General features: G+C 39.7%; 1 protein-coding gene across 2 annotated transcripts in view; it reads left to right on the plus strand.

The window, feature by feature from the left end:
• Positions 1 to 22,112, plus strand: part of TBC1D5 (TBC1 domain family member 5) — a gene marked incomplete at both ends in the record, with an annotated part of 358,820 nt that overhangs the window by 84,472 nt on the left and 252,236 nt on the right. For both annotated transcript variants that reach the window (XM_079704730.1, XM_079704731.1), the window contains 4 exons: positions 8,098 to 8,206; positions 9,884 to 9,973; positions 10,073 to 10,147; positions 11,235 to 11,302. In XM_079704730.1, coding sequence (XP_079560856.1) covers positions 8,098 to 8,206; positions 9,884 to 9,973; positions 10,073 to 10,147; positions 11,235 to 11,302 — 342 coding nt within the window. The remainder of the gene's footprint in view (positions 1 to 8,097; positions 8,207 to 9,883; positions 9,974 to 10,072; positions 10,148 to 11,234; positions 11,303 to 22,112) is intronic.

Below are 22,112 nucleotides of genomic sequence, written 5' to 3' on the forward strand. Positions count from 1 at the left end.
ATCGATAGCTGATCACCTGAAAACGATGGCCATGAGAGAAATGCCACTAAAAACAGAATGGAAAACTCCAAAAGCCAAGCAGTGTGGAGTTATTTAATGTAGAAGCAAATAGCCATACATTCCCCAAATGTATCACATCTGGAAAAAAACTCCTTTAAGTTTTAGAAACGTTTTGGTACTCTCAACATTTTTGAGTTGAGAAAATGGCATACATTGGCCTTTCATCATGCTGGGTAAATTAGGTATTCAAGCATGGATTTTTAAAATCAGTGCATTTTTTTTTCTTTTTAACTATAAATGAGTGATGATTTCTAGTCACCCTGGGGTTGGGGGTATTTCCTTATTTTTCCAGGGGCCCATGTAAAGTTGTTTTCCCAGGTACATTAGTCTAACAAATTATGAAGTACACATTGACCTTGAATTAAAGTTTATTTGATCACGTGGCCCGCTGATCTTCATTTTAAATTACCATTTCCTGGATCTTTGAGCCAGTCTCTTGCCAAGTATGGTTATAATATGCTCATAGTCCAAACCTCAGGTCTGATTCTTTCCAGTACCGATCATTTTTGGTTACTTATAGATGTACCACTGTCATCACTAAAGATCTGCTTTTCTAACTTTTATGTGTGTGAGTGTGTGTGTATGTGTGAGTGCGCGTGTGTGTGTTTGTGTGTGAGCGTGTTGTGTGTGTGAGTGTGAACGTGTGTTGTGTGTTAGCGTGTGTGAATGTGAGTGTGTGTGTGTGAGTGTGTGTGTGTGAGTAAAGAGGGAGGTGGGAGGAAGCACGAGGCAGAGAGTGGTGATGGAGACAGAAACACAGTGGGAGGCAGTGAGCTAAGAGACAAAAAAGAAAAAAAGAAAAAATAACTTTTACATGTATATCTGATTTTACTTACAGTGAATTTTTTTTTTTTGCGGTACACGGGCCTCTCACTGTTGTGGCCTCTCCCGTTGCGGAGCACAGGCTCCAGACGCGCAGGCTCAGCGGCCATGGCTCACGGGCCCAGCCACCCCGCGGCATGTGGGATCCTCCCAGACCGGGGCCCAAACCCGCGTCCCCTGCATCGGCAGGCGGACTCTCAACCACTGCGCCACCAGGGAAGCCCCCAGAGTGAATTTTATACTGTGTTACGTCTCTCATAGAATCATCTTGATTTTTTAACCACTTGTATAGTCTAGCTTTTAATGTATTTCTGTCTTCTTTCCCCAGGGACACTATATGAGTATGTATCATGTGCATATTTATCTTTACATCTCTTGAAACTTTTTAGTTGGTACTTTAAAAGGGAATGCATATATGAATGGTTTATCATCCTAAAACAGTTTCACTGTCTGATATAGGAACCACTAGTGACATGGGGCTAAGTTTAGGTTTAAATTAATTAAAATAAGACAATAAACAATTGTAATTCAGTTGCACTAGCCATATTTCACTTGTTTAGTAGCCTCGTGTGAGTAGTGATTACCATATTGGATGGTCAGATAGAGGACATTTCTGTCATCTTAGGAAGTTCTATTGCATAGTGCTGGTCATCAAATGAATGATGGATTCAGTTAAAATATAATCCACTTAAATCTTTTTAAGAGAAAGTATTTATTTCAAAAGTACATGTATTTCTATATGTGTTATTCCCTACAAGTCAACCCCGTCTTGGAAAACATGGTTTAAGAAACAGGATTGACTTTTAATTAGGACATCAGATTTTGGGAAATAAATGCTTTCTTCTAAATGACTAGAAAATAATTTGTTTTCAGTTCTGTATTTCCATTGCAGTATTGTTTACATCATAGACTGTGTGGTAAATTCTTTATCATATAGAAAATAAGATATCAAGTCCATGCTGGTTATCACCAATAACAAGGAAAACGAGGGCGGGACAGGGGGGCCAAGAAGGTGGAGGTCTGCAGCGAGGTGTCTTGAAGAAAGGGATTTCCCCTACGTGTTAATTACATAAGAAACATCAGTAAACCATGGAATAGAAAACATTCATTTCAGACAACTTCGTAGCGATTGTCTGGAACAGGTCCTTTTCTCACCTCATTTCTATATGTTTGATCCTTTGATTAGTAATATGACTTTTATAATGTGCTTAATTTTTTATAACCTCATGACACAGCTTTTCTTCTTTCTTTTCTAAAAGTACATTTGTTGAGTACTTTTAATATGATCCTGAATTTAGAAGCTCTTAAACACTATATTTTGAAGAAAATAATACATTAAAAAAAATTATTATATCTGACAGTCCAAAACTGTTGCTAACTCAGTTGTTATCCACCTTGTGAATATTGACATGGAAGCTCAAGATTTCTCAATTCACAGTTAAATCCAAACCCAAATCAAAACATCATTGTAAATTAATTTTAACAAATCACCACACGCTGAACTATCAGTTGCCTTTGTTTCAATGATGCCTCATCACATGAGAACATTTTTCACCTAGAAATATGAAGAAATCCATTTTAGGCTTGCGAATTGTTTTTGTTTTTATATGTATTTATATATGTATAAGTAATATGCCCTGATGTTTCATTATGGAGGGGGAAAAAAAAGCTTTAAATAAAAGTAAGTTTTAAAAAATTCCTGATATAGGAAGCAAAAAAGCCAGTATAGTTTCTAATTGCTTTCTAGAGTCTCTGAGTTCCCTCATTACCTGTGATTTAAGCTAAAAATGAGGTAATTATAGATAACATCAGTGTTTATCTGGTTGATCTTGGCACCTGCAGTCCTAATGTTGTAGCTTACCCAGAACTGGTGCCACACTTTATAGTCTGATGCTGACATACCTAATTTACACTTCTCCTATTTCCTTTGATTTTTAAGTTAGACGTTCCTTGTTCTATTTCGATAGTATTTTAAAAACCACCCCTTTAAAATGGTGTAAAGGCACATACTCTTCTATGTGGAATATTGGAATCATGGTACAGCCCTTTCATTAAGAGAAATCTTTCCCTGATACATTTCTATACAGATTAAAAAATTTACTGTGTCCTTTCTCCCTTTGCATTTGATAAAGCAAATATGATCGTAATTAATATGGCAATCTCCTCACATATTGGCGTGCACTTTAGGATTATAAAATTGTATAAACCATTGTGCGTCAGATGCAGTTTTCTTACCTGTGGTTCCTCACCTTCAAGTATTCTACCCAACTTGTCTGCCTTAAAGACCACCTTCCTTTGACCTGGCCTTTAGTTCTACTGTTCTACTAGTCTACTGTTCCTCTACTGTTCTACTGTTCCTCTAGTCACATCTCAAAGATGAGATGACGATGGTTGACTGGTGACCTTGTAAACCACAGGGCCATCTCTGAGAGCTCCTGTTCCACCCTGCTGCCCCCAGCTTGTCTGTGACTTCTCGACCTTCCCTGTGGTGACGAGCCCTCCTCTGCTCCACTCAGCAACTTTATTATCAGTAAAAGCCAACGTAGCTCCTCTTGACCAAGTATTGGAGATACTCAGTACTAGACTGTAGTAGTATGTAGTGTGTAGTCTATGAACTCTTCTCAGTTATTGTAATTGTCTGGATTTCTTACGTTAGCTCCACAGAGACATTGTTCCCTGTCTAAATAAAGCCAGAAAATCGGGTGAAACCATCATATAAAGTATATAGTATAAAGTTATTTTCTCTAGTGTATCCTCATTTGGGACAACAATTCAGAAATTTTTTATTCCAGAATTGCCTCGTCATTTTTGCATTCTTTAGGTTACAAAAGTATTTAAACAATTAAATTGAGAAGGTGCTAACCAGTTTCATACTAATTTTATGTGTGTATCTTGGGAAAATACATTAAAATATATAATTAGAAATAGTTATCTCCTTATGATCATCAGCTGTATTTCTTCACTGCAAATACTAGTTGATTTCCATGTCAAAAAAAAAAAAAAATTGCAAGAGCCTTAACTACCTAAATAGTTCTTCTTAAATGAAAGGCATCCATTGCTGCTGCAAAAATTAATTTCACTTATTTAGAAATTATTTTAGTGTTCATGGCCAATTCTTCCCTGAGGAGCACAGAGGTGTTCTCAGAATCCTGAACACAGTGCTTCCAGGGCAGCCACTACTAATCGGCTAACATTGGCAGGGGAAATGAAACAGCCCATTCCTGCCTCTTCTTGCTTACATGCTGGTTACGTTTTCAGGGACCCAGTGCCTGCAATGCAGAGTCGTTGCCACTAGATGGCACTAGTGCGTTATCCAGAGAGTTTTTAAGGCCCAGGTTCCATTTGAGGCGATTATGCACCTAAATGTCCCATGTGTCCTTAAACCACTCACAACATCTGTTGACTTACTTTCTCAGTCCAACTGGTGAAAACTTCTCTCTATACTTTTGGACTTGATGTTCAAACTCTAAAAATGTAAGAAGGAAATATAAGGTCGCATTCCTATCTTGCCTTGTTGCCAGGGGCCGTTTATGTCCTTTGATGTGTGGAGTATTATGCTTCCCTTTAGTGTTTTCAGCCATGTTATTCTGGAAGGTGCTTTTCCTAATTCTCATTCCATTTCTCTCTTGACAACTTATTTAATTTTTCTGGGCCTCAGTTTTGTCATTCATGGAGGGGGGAGGGGTTAAAATTATTCACCCCAGGAGGGTTGTTGTAGAGGTTAAAAGTGATTTACCCAGAATATTATATATTTTGAATGGACTTTTTTTAAGCATTTTTGAATGGATTTTTTTTTAACATTTTGAGAACATCGCTGCTAGATTTTTGCTCTGACAGACTATATGTTTTCCTGTGCAAGACAAAGTTTAGCAACTACCTTTTCTTTATTTTTTTAATTAAACTGCAAAATTCCACCACTGACTCCTCAGTACTTACTATTGTTTTCCCAGGTCTTCACCTGAATTCAGGAGTGTTGTCCACCATTTGTATTTGTGATTGGAAAAAACTTTTATTTTTTTCCAGCTCCCTTCAAAGGGCTCAACTTTCCAACATTTTGTCCTCTATAGACTGTTTAACCTCTGACAGCTCAGTTTTTAGGGTGGCATTTCAGTGCCTACGGGGATACTATTTATCATTTTTTATACCGAGTTTTACTTTTTAGATATAAAATTATTTCACCTCCTCTGCACTGCCAGAGTGCTTTGCCTTAATCATATGATTATTGGTTTACACATCCGTCTACTCCCTTTAACTTTTTTAAATATGCTTTTTCAAATATCTCTGAGTGCTAAGCACACAGTAGGCACTGAATAAATGTTTATTATGTTTACTCTGTATCACAGTTTATTAATGAAACACCATTCCGTAGAAGAGAAAGACAATTAATATGTTTTCTCGTGGCTTTTATATAGTATCTCTGTTGTTAGAGCTCTCCATCAGTTTGAGATTCGTGCCTTAATTGGAACTATGAGTACCTATGAATAAATTTAAATGATTGTGAATTTCAGAGAGAATGTTTCCATTTCGCATGCCTCAGTCTCCTTTATTCTTTACCAACACTGTAATCAAGGCACAGGGTCTTATTTGAGCTAACAAATAATTATCCTTCATTACATAAGTGGTGTGTAACTTGACCTTGAAAGGCTCCTGACCTTGACAAGATGGCAATGAATCTCGCCACCAGCTGTGTCTACTTTCACAATGTCTTGGTACCTGTGAATAGGAGCTGATTTTGGAAGAGGCTGGAAGAGTCATTGCCTCACACTTTACCTCTCTGATCAGGAAGGTATTGGCGTTTTCAGGCCACGGAACTGCATGGTCTCGGACAAATTATTCCATTTGAAATCTGTGCTTTCTGTTCATAGACCACAAGCTATTTAAACATAGACACATTTTCGGAACTGTATTCCTGTAACGCTCTTTGTACTCGTTTTTTATCCCCTCTTTGAGTATTACTACAAACTGTATAAAAACAAAACTTGAACAGTGAGATGTGGGTAATATACGTGAAACTGTTGGGAAATGGATAATATATTTAAAGTATGATACATAATACAAATGGACTAAAGTGATGTTCCAAAAACTCAAGAATTCAGTGAACATTTCTTTGAACTTGGAGTGGCTAAGGATTACTTAAGCCTGAAAACAATGGAAAGAGCATCAAGAGGAAGTAAATGTTAGGTTTAAATTATACACAAAAAGCTTCAGCGTGTTGAAAATCAAAATAATTGTGTTAAAAATACGTATATATGGGGGCTTCCCTGGTGGCGCAGTGGTTGAGAGTCCGCCTGCCGATGCAGGGGACACGGGTTCATGCCCCGGTCCGGGAAGATCCCACATGCCACGGAGCGGCTAGGCCCATGAGCCATGGCCGCTGAGCCTGCGCGTCCGGAGCCTGTGCTCTGCAACGGGAGAGGCCACAACAGTGAGAGGCCCACATACCGCAAAAATAAATAAATGAATGAATGAATGAATGAATATATATATATATATATATATGGCAGACAAAGGTGTGATGTCTTTAAGGTATGAAAAACTCCTCTCAGAACAATAAGCCCAAGACACCAAGATAAAAGCTGTGTTACAATTATTATTAATTTTCTAAAATGTTATGATATGCCAGTCCCCTTCTAAGGACTATTCATATATTTTAATTTTCATGATAATTATTTGAGGTAGATGCTATTATTATTATTCCATTTTACAGAAAGGAAGTTTTAAAAAAGAAGAAATAAAATGGCCCAAAAGCATGAAAAATTTTCGGTTTTACTAATGATACAAAAGCAAGTGAAATCAAAATGAAATATTATTTTCTTTCATGAATAGGGTGATGGAAATAAGACATTTTCATGGAGTAGTGGTAGGAATTTATTTCTTTCCAGCATAGGGTTGGCCTGTGTGTCGCATTTGTCACACTTAGCCACAAGCCCCTTCTGACAGAAGCTTGGCGCGGCTGGAGATCAGTGCTGCGGGGCTGAGGCTGGAAGTTCTCCTGCTCGTGGCGTTAGGGAACGTGCCATTGCCTCGGCCACTCTTCTGGAAACCTCTGTGGGGAAGATGCAGCTTGCTCTGCAGTCAGGGTTTTGCACGTTAGGTGTGCAGTTGGTTATGATACCGGCTCTAAGATCGCCTTGCGTATGGCTGTCCTTTCTGAACACGAGTTGGGTCTGGCCGGCGACAACTGTGTGTTACAGAGAAGGATGATTGAGGGGTTTAGAGGCTTTCTCTCGCGAGTTGGTCTCTGAAGAGATTGCCAGGCTTGCAGCTTTGATAATAAATTTTACATTGTAAGTTTATTGTGGCATTATGGAATCTGAGAGAAATTTCATAAAGCTGCACTCAGTAGCCTCAACTGTTGACAAATGGTTCTTGATGTTTAGTTTGGTACCAGACACAGGGAATATAGGTTTGCTTCCTTTATTCAAACTCAGTAAATGGTTTGGGACAATTAATTTCCAATTGTTTCCCAGTAGGGCAGATTTACTTGTATATTAATGAGGCACAGGTGTTGGGCCCCTGGTGTCTGCATGCCTGGGAGGCATATTTCAGTTGTTTATCTCCTCAGCCATAGGTACAGGCGGCAGGGTACTCAAGCTTGCCTTTCACAGTTTTTACAGTGAGGCTTTTAAATTTTTTTGATGTTTTTTTCACATTTGCCTGCACCTGTTAAAATTTTAAAACTGATCGTGTGGAAAGAAGTTGCAGAGATTTCAATAGTAAATTGTACTAAAAACTAAAGAAAGTAGTCTTCTATATAATTGCCCAGCTTGACATGAAAGAAAAATGAGTTGATTTAATGAAATATTTCAAGTGAGAAGCCAATACGATCCATGGCTCACTTTTTGGTTGTGTATTTTTGGAGCAAGTATATCTTTGTCAATGGCTAAAGCAGTCATATACTTATATTAATATTCATTTTTTTCTTGTTGATTCACTGAACTGCAGTACTATCATTTTAGAGGCAGTGGAATAGCCTCCATAGACATTAGGAATTTCAGTAGCTGGCATAATTATAGCGATCTACATATTCATTAAATCTACTAAAGAACTCTGTCCAAAAAGACAGCCATGCGTTCAGAAACAGTACACAAATAAATATATACATTTTAAAAGTTGCATTTCTGAGACTTATTTAAAATTAAATTCCTGTAGCAGTCCTCTCCAAGCAGAGAATTTTAACAAAAGGATCCCCATGCTTTGGTTTCTTGCATCTAGGAAAGAATGGGAAGAACTATTTGTAAACAACAATTACTTGGCAACAATAAGGCAGAAGGGGATTAATGGGCAGCTGAGAAGCAGCAGGTTCCGCAGCATTTGCTGGAAGGTAAGAAGAAAATATTTATTTACAGTTTGTAGTTGCAGTATATCAACACATTACCTGATGCCCCGGAAGATCACCCATGCGGGGGATCACTGATTTTTCCAAGAGACTTCACTCTCGAGGTTTTGGCTATCCAGGTTTATCTTTCATAGGACATTTGCTAATAAGGTTGAACCACCTTAGCCCTGGATAGCCTGCAATGGTGAAGGAGTCATTTGAAATAACGGTCTTTTCATCCCATTTGATGGCGTGGAACTCAAGTAACGCCTTCCGGGTCCCCAGAGGCATTTGCAGAAATCCTTGCTGCTGGAAGGGGGTGTGCGTGTGTGTGAATGTTTTCAGGCTCCTACTATATCAAGTGCCGTCATGTAGTCGCTCTCCCTTTTTTCTTCACAAATAACAGATGGAAAAGATTTTCCATATTTTTTGTACTAGAAACACCGAGAGAGGGGCAGCAAGAAGGAGAAGTGGAGGGAGATTAGGTCAGTCTCCTTCCAGAGAAAGCCCATCGGTCACCACATGAGTGATGATGAGCTACAGTATCTCTTTCATCGCTCAGAAATCTGCCCCTTTTTGTTCTCTCAAAGTGAATCAATTTAGATTGAGACTCACTTTTAAAATGACTTCTCTTGAAAGTTGTTTAGGATTCATCTGCACAAATTCAGCATACGGAGCCTGCAAGTGAAGACAGTAAGGAACACATAATGTAGTAGACAGTTTGAAATTTAATTATTTAGATTTAATAGTCGAAGTGCATTTTTCTTGCGTTTGGTGCAGGCAGTGGAGGCAGGGGTTGTGCTGCTCGGCTGTTTGTACACAGGAGGTTTGGGCCCACCCCCAACTCCTTGTTGTTGAACTTTTTAATGTCTCCTTCATTCGCTAAAAATAAAATCAACCCGGATTTTTTTTTTTTTTTTGTGGTATGCGGGCCTCTCACTGTTGTGGCCTCTCCCGTTGCGGAGCACAGGCTCCGGACGCGCAGGCTCAGCAGCCATGGCTCACGGGCCCAGCCGCTCCGCGGCATATGGGATCCTCCCAGACCGGGACACGAACCCGTATCCCCTGCATCGGCAGGCGGACTCTCAACCACTGCGCCACCAGGGAGGCCCCGGATTTTTTTTTAATGTTGTATTAAGCTAAATTAAATCAAATTTGTCTTTTTAAGAATGCTTGTTATTTTCATAAGCTGACTGCTAGTTGTAAATTACGTTTTCTGCTGTAGAAGGAGCGGCTTCAGTGCTCAGGCTGTGTCCTCAGATTGTTCCTCTCTGTCCTTTACCTGCTTGTTTGAAGACAGATCTGAAACCTTGAAACTACAAATTGGACCTTGCGCCTGTTCATACACCCCAGCAGCACCCCCCCTTAATGTAAGAATGTAAAATAGAATTGTACTTGAACCTCAATGAATTTTTCTTGTTCACTTTTATTATAAATTTGGAGGGGAGGTTGATTCCACCTTGTGATGTAGCTTTTGGGATCTTGTTCTTTGGCCTTTGTTCACTTTTGGAATTGTCCAAATTTATATATTTCTTAAATACCCCCAAATATAATTGACTGAGGATTGGAATGATAACATGAATATTAATATCTTCTTCAGTTTTCAGGTGGTGCCATTTGCCATAGTTTGACATTTTACTTCTTAGGATTTTTATGAAAGTTTCCTTTTTTTTTTTTTGACAGCTCTTTCTTTGTGTTCTTCCTCAAGATAAAAGTCAGTGGATAAATAGAATTAAAGAATTAAGAGCATGGTATAGCAACATTAAAGAAATAGTAAGTTGTACTTTAATTAATGGAATTGTTTTCTTAAGTATGCTTTGGAGTCCAGTAGCCTCTGATCATGCATTTGTGTTTTCTCTCTTTCTTTCCCAGCACATCACAAACCCGAGGAAGGTTGTTGGCCAGCAAGACTTGATGATCAATAATCCCCTTTCCCAGGATGAAGGGGTAAAGTTTGTCTTTATTCATATCTCAACCGCTTTTACCCATAAGAGTATGCTTATGTCTTGTTATCCATCACCACGAAAGCAGTGTTATACCATACCAATTATTATTATTTTTTTACCCCACAAGTTATACCACCTAAAACCAGATGGGCTTTATTCCATGCCAATGGTCTATTTCTGGGGAAGGGCACTGCCAAGAAGAGGCCCCAGGGGTCTGCAAGAGCCGAGGGTCAGAGAGAAGAGCACGAAGCTGAGGGTAGAACTGTCCTCCCAGGGTCGCAGGGGGGAGCGGGAAGGCTGCGGAGAGCCTCCCTTCCTGACAAAGGTGGAGAAGGCTTCACCTGGAAGGACCAAGTCACACGAAGGAAAGCAACTGTTTGTAGTGAATCTGTGAACAAGTTTTTAAAGATCACGAAAAAGATCAGGCCCACGAGGAGTAATTACTACCTCAGAGGTATTGATTGTGTAACTTCTTCAGTTGCTGCTCTAATTCCTATTTCCGTGTTAACAGACTTTTTTTTCTCTATTTTCTACATAGTATTAACATTTCTTTTTCCTGATACATGTAATTATTATAACGTAGTCTATGGTATAGCAGCATGAAATATTAAGCAATTTTTAAAACTTTAAGTTCACATTTTAAAAAGTACATAAAAATCTATTTGATTATAAAACCTAATAGAGCGTAGTAGAAAACGTTACATATCTTTCTTAGTGCGTTGGCAGTTCAGGTCAGGTTCAAGTGTGACCACTTGGCCAATGGGCTTCCTCTAATCCAGGCGGACCTTTTTGTTGTTGTAGGGGTAGCAGCAGATGTATAGCAGTAAAAGTATCATTCACTTTAAGCAGATAGTAGAAAATTTTAAATGTACACAATAATATCACTGGAAAAGTTGATGTTAGAATAAGGATGTGTTTCTGAGATTAAAGTAGATTTTAATAATTTTTCCAGGTTCAGGTTTCCTATCTGCAATGTAAAATCATAACTCAGAGAGGGATAAATTTAATCATTTAATTATTAAATTGAGATCATAAAAGTCAAGCAAAGTTGGGGTATTATTTTAAATAGGTTGCTTTCCTTATTTCAGAGTCTTTGGAACAAATTCTTCCAGGATAAAGAACTTCGGTCAATGATTGAACAAGATGTCAAAAGAACGTATGTAGAACTACTTACAGGTTACTTTCAATAATTCAAACTAGCGTTACCTCTTTGCAATTTTAGCAAAATATACAATCTTAATTGAATGCAGTATTCTACTTGTGTTAACAGTTATTTTGGCCAAAGTTTGATAATAATAATTACTTTCTATTCTTAAAGTATAGATTTTTGTGTTCCCTTTGTCAAAGTAGATTACATTTATATTATTAAAATAATATGTAAATACTTAACTATTTAAATCAGTTTTTCAGTTCCCAATGATTATTTGAAGTCATGTGCTCTGATTAAAGTTATATTTTATAGTCTTAATACTGGTTTTGCTAAAAAAAATTATCTTTTGCTTTACACCTTTGAATCCCTTTCTAATCAAATTACTTTTTAAATGACAGCTATTATTCTTACCCCCCACCTTACTTCTCGTCCTCTTGACACCATTCAAGTTTTCAAACAACTCAGTTTACTCAATATTTACTATATGAAGATTGGTTCTTTATTTAGCATGTAGTTAATGTCTATAACTTTTATATATTGGACCTCATCTTTTTGGGTCATGTAGTGAGAATTACATGGAATTTGTGTAGGAAGAGCCCAGGGTAAGTTCTAGCAATGTATGCTATAATCCTGGACAAATTAATTTCAACAAACATCTTTCCCCCTTAGGTGTCCATTTCCGTAAAACAAGGATAAGAGTAACCACCTCAAGGGATTGTTATAGATTAACATGTTGATAATGGTAGTAAATTAGGTGTGTTTATACTTTAAACTGCAAACTACATAAAGGTTAGTAAATTTGAGTTCATCATTGGGATCTGGGATGAGCCAGGTATGTGCAGAGTCCTGAATCCACTGCTTCCTTCCAGGTCCTCCTGCGGCTCTGCTTGTCTGCCCCACTCCTGGTTCAAGTCCTTCTCCCCTGGTGCAATGTCAGGGCCACTGGCTCTCTGACATTCATCTCTTTCCAGGTCCCAAACAGAATAATCAGATGACACGGCCTTTTATAAGGTTATACTACATATTTAACAAATGAGATTTTCTATTTTAAAATGGAAATAATTCAGAGGAGTCGTGGGTTCAGACAACAGCAAAACCATGGCTAACTGGCCGTGATGGTGGGTTGGAGGTGTGAGGTAGGGGTCATTTTGATGAGCTTGCTTAGGACTGGGGACTAAGCAGTCATAGGGAAGCTACCCTCCAGTGTCAGGTGGTGGTGCTGGATCTCTAGTAGGTGGTCTCAGAAGGCAGAATGCTGCTGTATTGGTTTCCGGGAAGCACTCAGTAAATATTTTTTGGGGTAAAACAAAAGGATGAATTTCCTCACCAGTCATTTAGGGAACTAGCTGGGTAATCAGTGGCAATAAAACAGACCTCATAAAAACAAAAGGCGCGGTGTATATTGCTAATGAAGCAGTTAAGGTATCTGTTTTGAAAAATGCTGGGCAGTTATCTTAGAAAACTTGATAGCTTCTGTTTAAGAAGGGTTTTAGTCAGTGTCCTCTACTGTTACCAAATGGAAATGGACATGCCATGGCACTGGGGCAGTCACACACTAGCGGCCACATGGGCCAGATTGGTCAAAAGAAATAGGAAAAAAAGAGAAAGGCAAAGAAAAAAAGTTGGATGGCCAAACCAAACAAGAAGTGGCGTTGGGAGCCTCTTCATCATTTTGGTTCCTTAGCTCAAACGTTTCTGCTTTGCTGTGTGAGAAAATGTTATTTCTCAAAAGCTACATTCTTGTAACTGTTTGGTTTTATATTTTCTATGTATTTTTCTTATAAATGCGTATGTGCGTATGTGTGTAACACACATATATGGCTATTTTTTTTCCCCTTATGATTTGTCTTCATTGGTGCATTTTAGTTAAGTTGGCAAACCCGAGATTCAGGGAAGGCTGCTAGGAGGCCTATAGTTCATAGCCTGGGAGGGGGAGGTTGCAGACCTGCTTCCCCAGAAGGCTCTCCCAATGGCTCTCCCCTACATTTAGAGGAAGTCTCCTTGCCATCTGTGTATAAATTTGGGGGCGAGTAACTTAGCTTATAAGGTAAGGGTGTCCGTCTTATTTTAAAGCCACCAAATTGCCTAATCATAAAAGCTGAATAGCTTGAATAATTTTACTGCTTTAGGCAATACACCCTCTTTATTTATTTATTTTATTTTTAACAAATTTCATTTATTTATTTTTTGGACGCGTGGCACATGGGATTCTAGTTCCCTGACCAGGGATCAAATACATGCCCCCTGCATTGAAAGCACGGAGTCTTAACCACTGGACCACCAGGGAGGTCCCGATATACCCTCTTTAGAAGGTACTATGTTATCTCAAATGAATGGTTTTCAATCCAGTCCGTACAGCAGCTCATAAAGCAACAGGAGAAGAAAGGAAGACGCACAGCTCAGTGAATGTTACTCGTTCACTAGCATCTGTGAGAGAATTTGGTGTTCTTGAGTGTATATTTTACTAAATGTCTACTCTGTTTCAGGCCTGTCCTTTCCCTGGGGGAACAGGGTAGTGAGTGAGACAGACAAGGTCCTGCCATCACAGGATGTACATTTCAGTGTGGGTTGCTGGGGAGTGAGACAATGTGCCTGTCTAGATAAAGAGGGTAATGGTAGAGGGTGGTGATTGTTGTGAAGAAATCAAGCAGGATAATAGGACAGCTAGACGGGTGGCTGCTTTAAGAATAGTCATCGACAACGGCATCTCTGAAAAGACGACATTTGAGCTGAGAAGTGACACATTTTAAGTTTATTTATTTATTTATTTTTGGCTGTGTTGGGTCTTTGTTTCTGTGCGAGGGCTTTCTCTAGTTGCGGTGAGTGGGGGCCACTCTTCATTGCGGTGTGCGGGCCTCTCACTATCGCGGCCTCTCTTGTTGTGGAGCACAAGCTCCAGATGCACAGGCTCAGTAGTTGTGGCTCACGGGCCCAGTTGCTCCGTGGCATGTGGGATCTTCCCACACCAGGGCTCGAACCCATGTCCCCTGCATTGGCAGGCGGATTCTCAACCATTGCGCCACCAGGCAAGCCCCATAAGTGACCCATTTTAAAAAGCCAGGCATGTGAAGATGTAGGGGAAGCCCATTCCAGGCAGAGGGGACAGCTGGTGCAGAGTCCTCAGTGACAGTCAGCTGAGGGTTCAGAGGAGCTGAAGGGAGGCCGTGGTGGCTGCAGGCGGGTGATCACAGGAGGCCTGAGAGGTGGTCCTGCCGACCACAGTGAGGAGTGTGGGTTTGGTCCCACTTGGAGGATACTGAGCAGGAGTATGAGGTCTGAGAATAGAGTTCTGGCTGCTGTGCAGTGGGGTGAAGGTGGACGTGAGCACGGAAGCTGGGAGGGCAACCAGGAGTTGGTTGCTGTGTCCAAAGTTCAGTGGTGTCGGTGACATAGACTGAAGATGAAGATGGGAATAGATGAGGTGAGGACATACATTTTATATTTTAAAATACAAATTAGGTGTCATTATTTGTAGATTTCTCACATTGCTCGGTTCTATTCCATTGTCACTAGTCTGTTTGGGGTCCTTTTTACCTCTTACCTGGAGTGTCTTACTTGTTTAACTGTTTTCTTTGGATCTATTAACTTTCTCTTCCAGTCCAACCCATGTGTTATAGCCTTGTTTTCCCAAAGCACATTTCTAGTCATGCTCCTACTTGCTAATCTAAGACCTTCTGCGACTCTCTGTGGTTTGCAGAAGATGTACTTAACCCAGACTCCCTAACACACACACAGTTCCCTTTTAGGGCTTTCCAGTTACCTTTCTGTTATTGATTTCTCGTTTAATTTCATTGTGGTCTGAGGGCAGACACTGTATGATTTCTCTTCTGTCAAATTTGTTAAAGTGTGTTTTATGGTTCAAAATGGGATCTATCTCTGTGAACATTCCGTGTGAGCTGGAGGAGAATGTGTACCCTGCTGTTGTTGGATAAAGTGGTCTGTAGATGTCAGATCCAGTTGATTGATAATGTTGCTGAGTTCAACTCGGTCCTTACTGGTTTTCTGCCTGCCAGGCCTGTCCATTTCTGATAGAAGGGCGTTGAAGTTGCCAACCGTGATAGTGGATTCTTTTATTTCTCTTTCCAGTTTTATCGGGTTTTGCCTTGCATAGTGTGATGCTCTGTTACTAGGTGCATACCTGTTAAGGGTTGTATGCCTTCTTGGAGAATTGATCCCTTTATCATTATGCAGTGTCCTTTCTTATCTTTTAACTAGTGTTAGCATGGTGTGTTGTTCTCCAACTATTTACTTTTAATCTACATGTGTTGTTCTATTTAAAGTGGTTTCTTAAAGGCAACGTATAGTTGGGTCTTGTGTTTTTGATCCACTCTGACAATGTCTGTCTTTTAATTGGTGCATTTAGGTGGTCTACATTGATGTTCAAAGTGATTACTGATATAGTTGGATTATTATCTGTCATATTTGTTGCTGTTTTCTATTCATTACCTTGTTCTTTATTCCTATTTTTGTCTTCTACTCTTTTCCTACCTTTCATAGTTTTAATTGAGCATTTTAGATTATTCTGTTTTCTCTCCTTTCTCAACATGTTGGTTATACTTCTTTTACTTTTTTTCTTAGTAGTTACCCGGGACTTTGCAATATACATTTCAGCAAACCTACTTTCAAATTACACTCGACCACTTCAAAGATAGTGTCAGTGCCTTATAATAGCAAAATAATTCTAATTCCTCCCTGCTGTGTCCCTTGTATACTTTCTGTCATTCATTTCACTTATACATAAGCATATGTAAGCATATGTATCCATATGTATACATACACACAGGCATGCATAATTGAATATATTGTTGGTATTATTATTTTAAACAAATTGTTATCTGTTATATCAGTTAAGAGCAAGAAAAAAGAAAGTTTTTATTTTACATTTGTTCCTTCTTACACTCTTCCTTTATGTAGATCAGAGTCAGAAATTATTTTCATTTTTTCTAAAGAACTTTTAAAATAATTTCTTGTAAGGCAAGTCTACTGACAGATTCTCACAATTTTTGCTTGTCTGAGAAAGTCTTTATTTCTCCTTCACTTTTGAAGGGTAATTTTGCGGGATACAGAATTCTAGGTTGGTGGGTTTCTTCCCTTTCAACACTTTAAATATTTCAGTTCATGCTCTTCTGTCTTGCATGGTTTCTGAGGAGAAGTTGGATGTAATTCCTTATTCCTATATAGAAAAGATGTTTCCCCCCCACTTTGAGGACTTTATCTTTGATTTTTAGCAGTTTGCAGATGATATATGTAGGTGTCATTCTTTTGGCGTTTATCTTGCTTGGTAGTCTCTGAGCTTCCTGGTTCTGTAGTTTGGTAGCTGACATTAATTTGGGGAATTTCTCAGTTATTATTTCAGATATTTCTCCTGTTCTTTTTTCTCTCTCTTCTCCTTCTGATATTTCCATGATGTGTATGTTACACCTTTTATGGTTGTCCCACAGTCTTTGGATGCTCTGTTCTATTTTCTTGTCTTTGTTCTCTTTGCTTTTCAGTTGTTGAGGATTCTATTGAGATATCCTCTGGTGCAGATTCTTTTCGCAGTTGTGTCCAGTCTACTAAGGAGCCCATTAAAGGCATTCTTCATTTCTCTTACAGTGTTTTTGTATGTCTAGAATTTCTTTTTGGTTCTTTCTTAGGATTTCCATCTTTGGCTTACATTGCCTGTCTGTTCTTGCATGCTATCTGCTTTATCCACTAGAGCCCTGAGCATGTTAATCATACTTGTTTTAAATTCCTGATTCCCTAATTCCAACACCTCTGCTTTCTTTGGTTCTGATGTTTGCTCTGTCTCTTCGAATCATTTGTTTTTTGCTTTTTGGTATACCTTGTAATGTTTGTTGTTGTTTTATGATAGCCAGACATGTACTGGCTGAAGGAACTGCTGTAAATAGGTTGTTAGTAATGTGGTGATAAGGTGAGGGGAGAGGGGAAGTGTTCTTTAGACTTAACTCCAGTCTTTTAGGGATGTGCCTCTGGACTGTGCCCTTCACAAGTGTTTCTCAGGTCTCCCTACCCACTTAGATGGGACAGGATGGGAGAGGGGGTTGGAGTTGGGTATTTGCCTTTCCCCAGGTCAGTTAGGGTCTGATGGTATCCCAGCAGGTTAGGCTCTGGTTAACTGGTTTTCCTTGCAGGCAGGCCTTGTTAAGGAGAGCAGAGTGCTCTATTCAGATTGCCCCCTTTACCATTTCCCCTGTTGGAAGCTAAGGGGATTTTTCTCTGATACTTACTGTGGGAACCTGGTCAAGCTCCTGGAAGTAAATCTCACAATATTGTGTGGGCCTCCCTGTGATGGGGTTTTCCTGGAGTTTTTGAACTCTCAGAGCTGTCCAGTGAGCTTCTAGCAATCTGTCAATTACAGTTCAGGTTTTCCTTCCCCAGCACTGGTTCCTGCCAGGGGTTTTGCTTGTGAGTCTTTGTTCTGGTAAGTGTGGCTCCCTGTATTTGCCTGTCTGTCTCTCCAATTCTGGGGACAGTGGTTTGCCCTGTGTCCTCACCTCTCTTAGGAATCCAAGAAGAGCTATTGATTTTTCAGTCTGCTCAGCTTTTTACTTGTTGTTAGGATAGAGTAGTGATGTCCAAGCTACTTATATGAAGAACCAGAAACCTGACGTCCCTCCAGAATTCCCTTTTAGATCAGTGCTCTGGCATTGTTTCCTGCACAGGTTTTTGCTTTCCATTTGCATTCCTCGGCTGCTCCTCTGCTGGAATTACACTTCCTCCTACTGCTCCCTGTTGGAGTCCTGACAGCTCATCCTTCAAGGCCTGAGTTCATCACCACCCTGTTCATGAAGCATGTTCCAGTCTTTACAATTGGAAATAATTTGTGCTGATTCTGTGTTCCAGTGACATTTTCTTAATAACTCTGTGATAATATTACTTAAGTTTGTTTTGTCTTATATTTATTTAGACCTGCCAATGTATTTAATCTGCCAATGTATTCGATACATTTATATTAATCTCCTTGGCACTGCAGATGCCAAGACAAATATGGCATGGGCCCTTAAGAAGCTCAAAGTCTAATAGAGAAAGCAGACCCAAAAAAAGTTACAGTGCAAAATAACAATACTCTGATGGAAAGAGTATGCACAGGAGCTCTGGTATCAGCCCAAGTCTCATCTTTCAGACCTAATGGTAACCCCTGGAGGGCATGGACCAAATCTTACTTCTGTCACACTGTGCAGAATCAGGGTTATGCTTATTAATAAATGCTCTTTGATGGTGAATCTTATCACTGATGATCGGTATTGTTCAATTTTAGTAACAACAGTCCCTAACATTTTCACTCTTCAGAAACATAAACACACTTAAAAAAATACTATTGTCAGCCTTCTAGTCTGAGTTTAAACAAGATAATTTCGTCTCGTGAGCTGCGTTGTTGCCATCATTATTGAATGTACTTGATCTCAATATGTCACTGTATTAAATATCATCTCCTCTTTCAACTAATTTTAATATTCTTTTCTTCTACTAGCTCTTTTTTGCCTCAAAGGGTTTTGTATCAATTAGTTGTTCCTTACCTCAACCTAATGAGGTTGTTACTGTTCTCATTTTTATTACTGAATGAAAAAAAACAGCTGAAAATCAAAAGGTAAATCAAGTAGCTTCCAATTTACAGCATTTCTAATTCAGAACTTGAATCGTCCATTCTGAACCAATTTTGCCATGCTTTGAAGGCTGTAACATTAAATGAAATTCAGTATTATTGAAAATGATGGGAAATATTGAGTTCAGAATAAAAGATCATTTCCATATTAGATACCAAAGAAGTCTGTTATTTGGTCTATTAAGGTCTATTCTAAAAGTATATTTATAGTGTCTACAACATCATTTGCAAATTAACATATTTATAAGCTATTGCCAAACATATTTATAAGCTATGGCCCAGCTTTTCTTCAGTGTGTTCTCCCTCTCTCCTGAATTAAATGATTAAAATTCTTTAACTTTTATTATTGTAATGGTGCCTATGTTTAACAGTTGATCTGACTGCCTGTCAGGTTTCCTGGTCGTTGTCTTCAGTTTCTGGTCTTTCATGTTTCTGGTTATTGTAGGGGTCTTAGGGTTGGAAGTTCACGCAGCTCATTCATAGTTCATTCCGCTCTGTCCCACTTGAATCTCCATGACATGGTTAGATCTTTAATGATCCAGCCTTCTCATTTGATGCTCCCTTTCATTTATATTTCCCGTATGGGCCAAGCTTTAGATGTAATCTATTTCAGCAAACTTTCTTTCCTCAAATTTTTTTTATCTTGTCATTTGATATCTTGTGGATTCATTAATAACTGATAAAATTTTCTCTTTAAAACCACAGATGTAAAAATTCCGAATGTTACCTTTTTTTTTCTGTAAAAAAAAAAAAAAAAAAAAAAAGGAACCAAGATGGCAGAGTAGAAGGATGTGCTCTCACTCTCTCTTGCGAGAACCCCAGAATCACAACTAGCTGCTGGACAGTCGTCTACAGGAAGACACTGGAACTCACCAAAAAAGATACCCCACATCCAAAGACAAAGGAGAAGCCACAATGAGATGAAAGGAAGGGCACAATCACAGTAAAATCAAATCCCATAACTGCTAGGTGGGCGACTCACAAACTGGAGAACACTTATACCACAGAAGTCCACCCACTGGAGTGAAGGTTCTGAGCCCCACGTCATGCTTCCCAACCTGGGGGTCCGACAATGGGAGGAGGAATTCCTAGAGAATCAGACTTTGAAGGCTAGTGGGATTTGATTGCAGAATTTCGACAGGCCTGGGAGAAACAGAGACTCCACTCCTGGAGGGCACACACAAAGTAGTGTGCGCATCGGGACCCAGGGGAAGGAGCAGTGACCCCAGGGGAGACTGAACCAGACCTACCTGCTAGTGTTGGAGGGTCTCCTGCAGAGGCGGGGTGTGGCTGTGGCTCACCGTGGGGACAAGGACACTGGCAGCAGAAGTTCTGGAAAGTACTCCTTGGCATGAGCCCTCCCAGAGTCTGTCATTAGCCCTACCAAAGAGCCCAGGTAGGCTCCAGTGTTGGGTTGCCTCAGGCCAAACAACCAACAGGGAGGGAAGCCAGCCCCAACCATCAGCAGTCAAGCAGATTAAAGTTTTACTGAGCTCTTCCCACCAGAGCAACAGTCAGTTCTACCCACCACCAGTGCCTCCCATCAGGAAACTTGCACAAGCCTCTTAGATAGTCTCATCCACCAGAGGGCAGACAGCAGAAGCAAGAAGAACTACAATCCTGCAGCCTGTGGAACAAAAAACACATTCACAGAAAGATAGACAAAATAAAAAGGCACAGGGCTATGTACCAGATGAAGGAACAAGATGAAACCCCAGAAAAACAACTAAATGAAGTAGAGCTAGGCAACCTTGCAGAAAAAGAATTCAGAATAATGATAGTGAAGATGAACCAGGACCTCTGAAAAAGAATGGAGGCAAAGATCGAGAATGAAAACTACACTAGAAGGAATCAATAGCAGAATAACTGAGGCAGAAGAACGGATAAGTGACATGGAAGACAGAATGGTGGAATTCACTGCTGAGGAACAGAATAAAGAAAAAAGTAAAAATAAATGAAGACAGCCCAAGAGACCTCTGGGACAACATTAAAAGCAACAACATTCGCATTATAGGGGTCCCAGAAGGAGAAGAGAGAGAAAAAGGACCCGAGAAAATATTTGAAGAGATTATAGTCGAAAACTTCCCTAACATGGGAAAGGAAATAGCCACCCGAGTCCAGGAAACACAGAGAGTCCCATACAGGATAAACCCAAGGAGAAACACGCCGAGACACATAGTAATCAAACTGGCAAAGATTAAAGACAAAGAAAAATTATTGAAAGCAGCCAGGGAAGAACGACAAATAACATACAAGGGAACTCCCGTAAGGTTAACAGCTGATTTCTCAGCAGAAACTCTACAAGCCAGAAGGGAGTGGCATGATACACTTAAAGTGATGAAAGGGAAGAACCTACAACCGAGATTACCCTGCAAGGATCTCATTCAGATTTGATGGAGAAATCAAAAGCTTTACAGACAAGCAAAAGCTACGAGAATTCAGCACCACCAAACCAGCTCTACAACAAATGCTAAAGGAACTTCTCTAAGTGGGAAACACAAGAGAAGAAAAGGACCTACAAAAACAAACCCAAAACAATTAAAAAATGGTCTTAGGAACATACCTATCAATAATTACCTTAAACCTGAATTCAAGGACGTTTAACCAACCAAAACACACAGGCTTGCTGAATGGATACAAAAAACAAGACCCATATATATGCTGCCTACAAGAGACCCACTTCAGACCTAGGGACACATACAGACTGAAAGTGAGGGGATGGAAAAAGATATTCTATGCAAAGGGAAATCAAAAGAAAGCTGGAGGGCTTCCCTGGTGGCGCAGTGCTTGAGAGTCCGCCTGCTGATGCAGGGGACACGGGTTCGTGCCCCGGTCCGGGGAGATTCCACATGCTGTGGAGCAGCTAGGCCCATGAGCCATGGCCGCTGAGCCTGCGCGTCCGGAGCCTGTGCTCCACAGTGGGAGAGGCCACAGCAGTGAGAGGCCAGTGTACCACAAAGAAAAAAAAAAAAAAAAAAAGCTGGAGTAGCAATACTCATCTCAGATAAAATAGACTTTAAAATAAAGAATGTTACAAGAGACAAGGAAAGACACTACATAATGATCAGGGAATCAATCCAAGAAGAAGATGTAACAACTATAAATATATATGCACCAAACATAGGAGCACCTCAATACATAAGGCACCTGCTAACAGCTATAAAATAGGAAATTGACAGTAACACAGTAATAGTGGGGGACTTTAACACC

The sequence above is a fragment of the Hyperoodon ampullatus genome (assembly GCF_949752795.1).
Source record: "Hyperoodon ampullatus genome assembly, chromosome: 5".
Classification (NCBI taxonomy): domain Eukaryota; kingdom Metazoa; phylum Chordata; class Mammalia; order Artiodactyla; family Ziphiidae; genus Hyperoodon; species Hyperoodon ampullatus.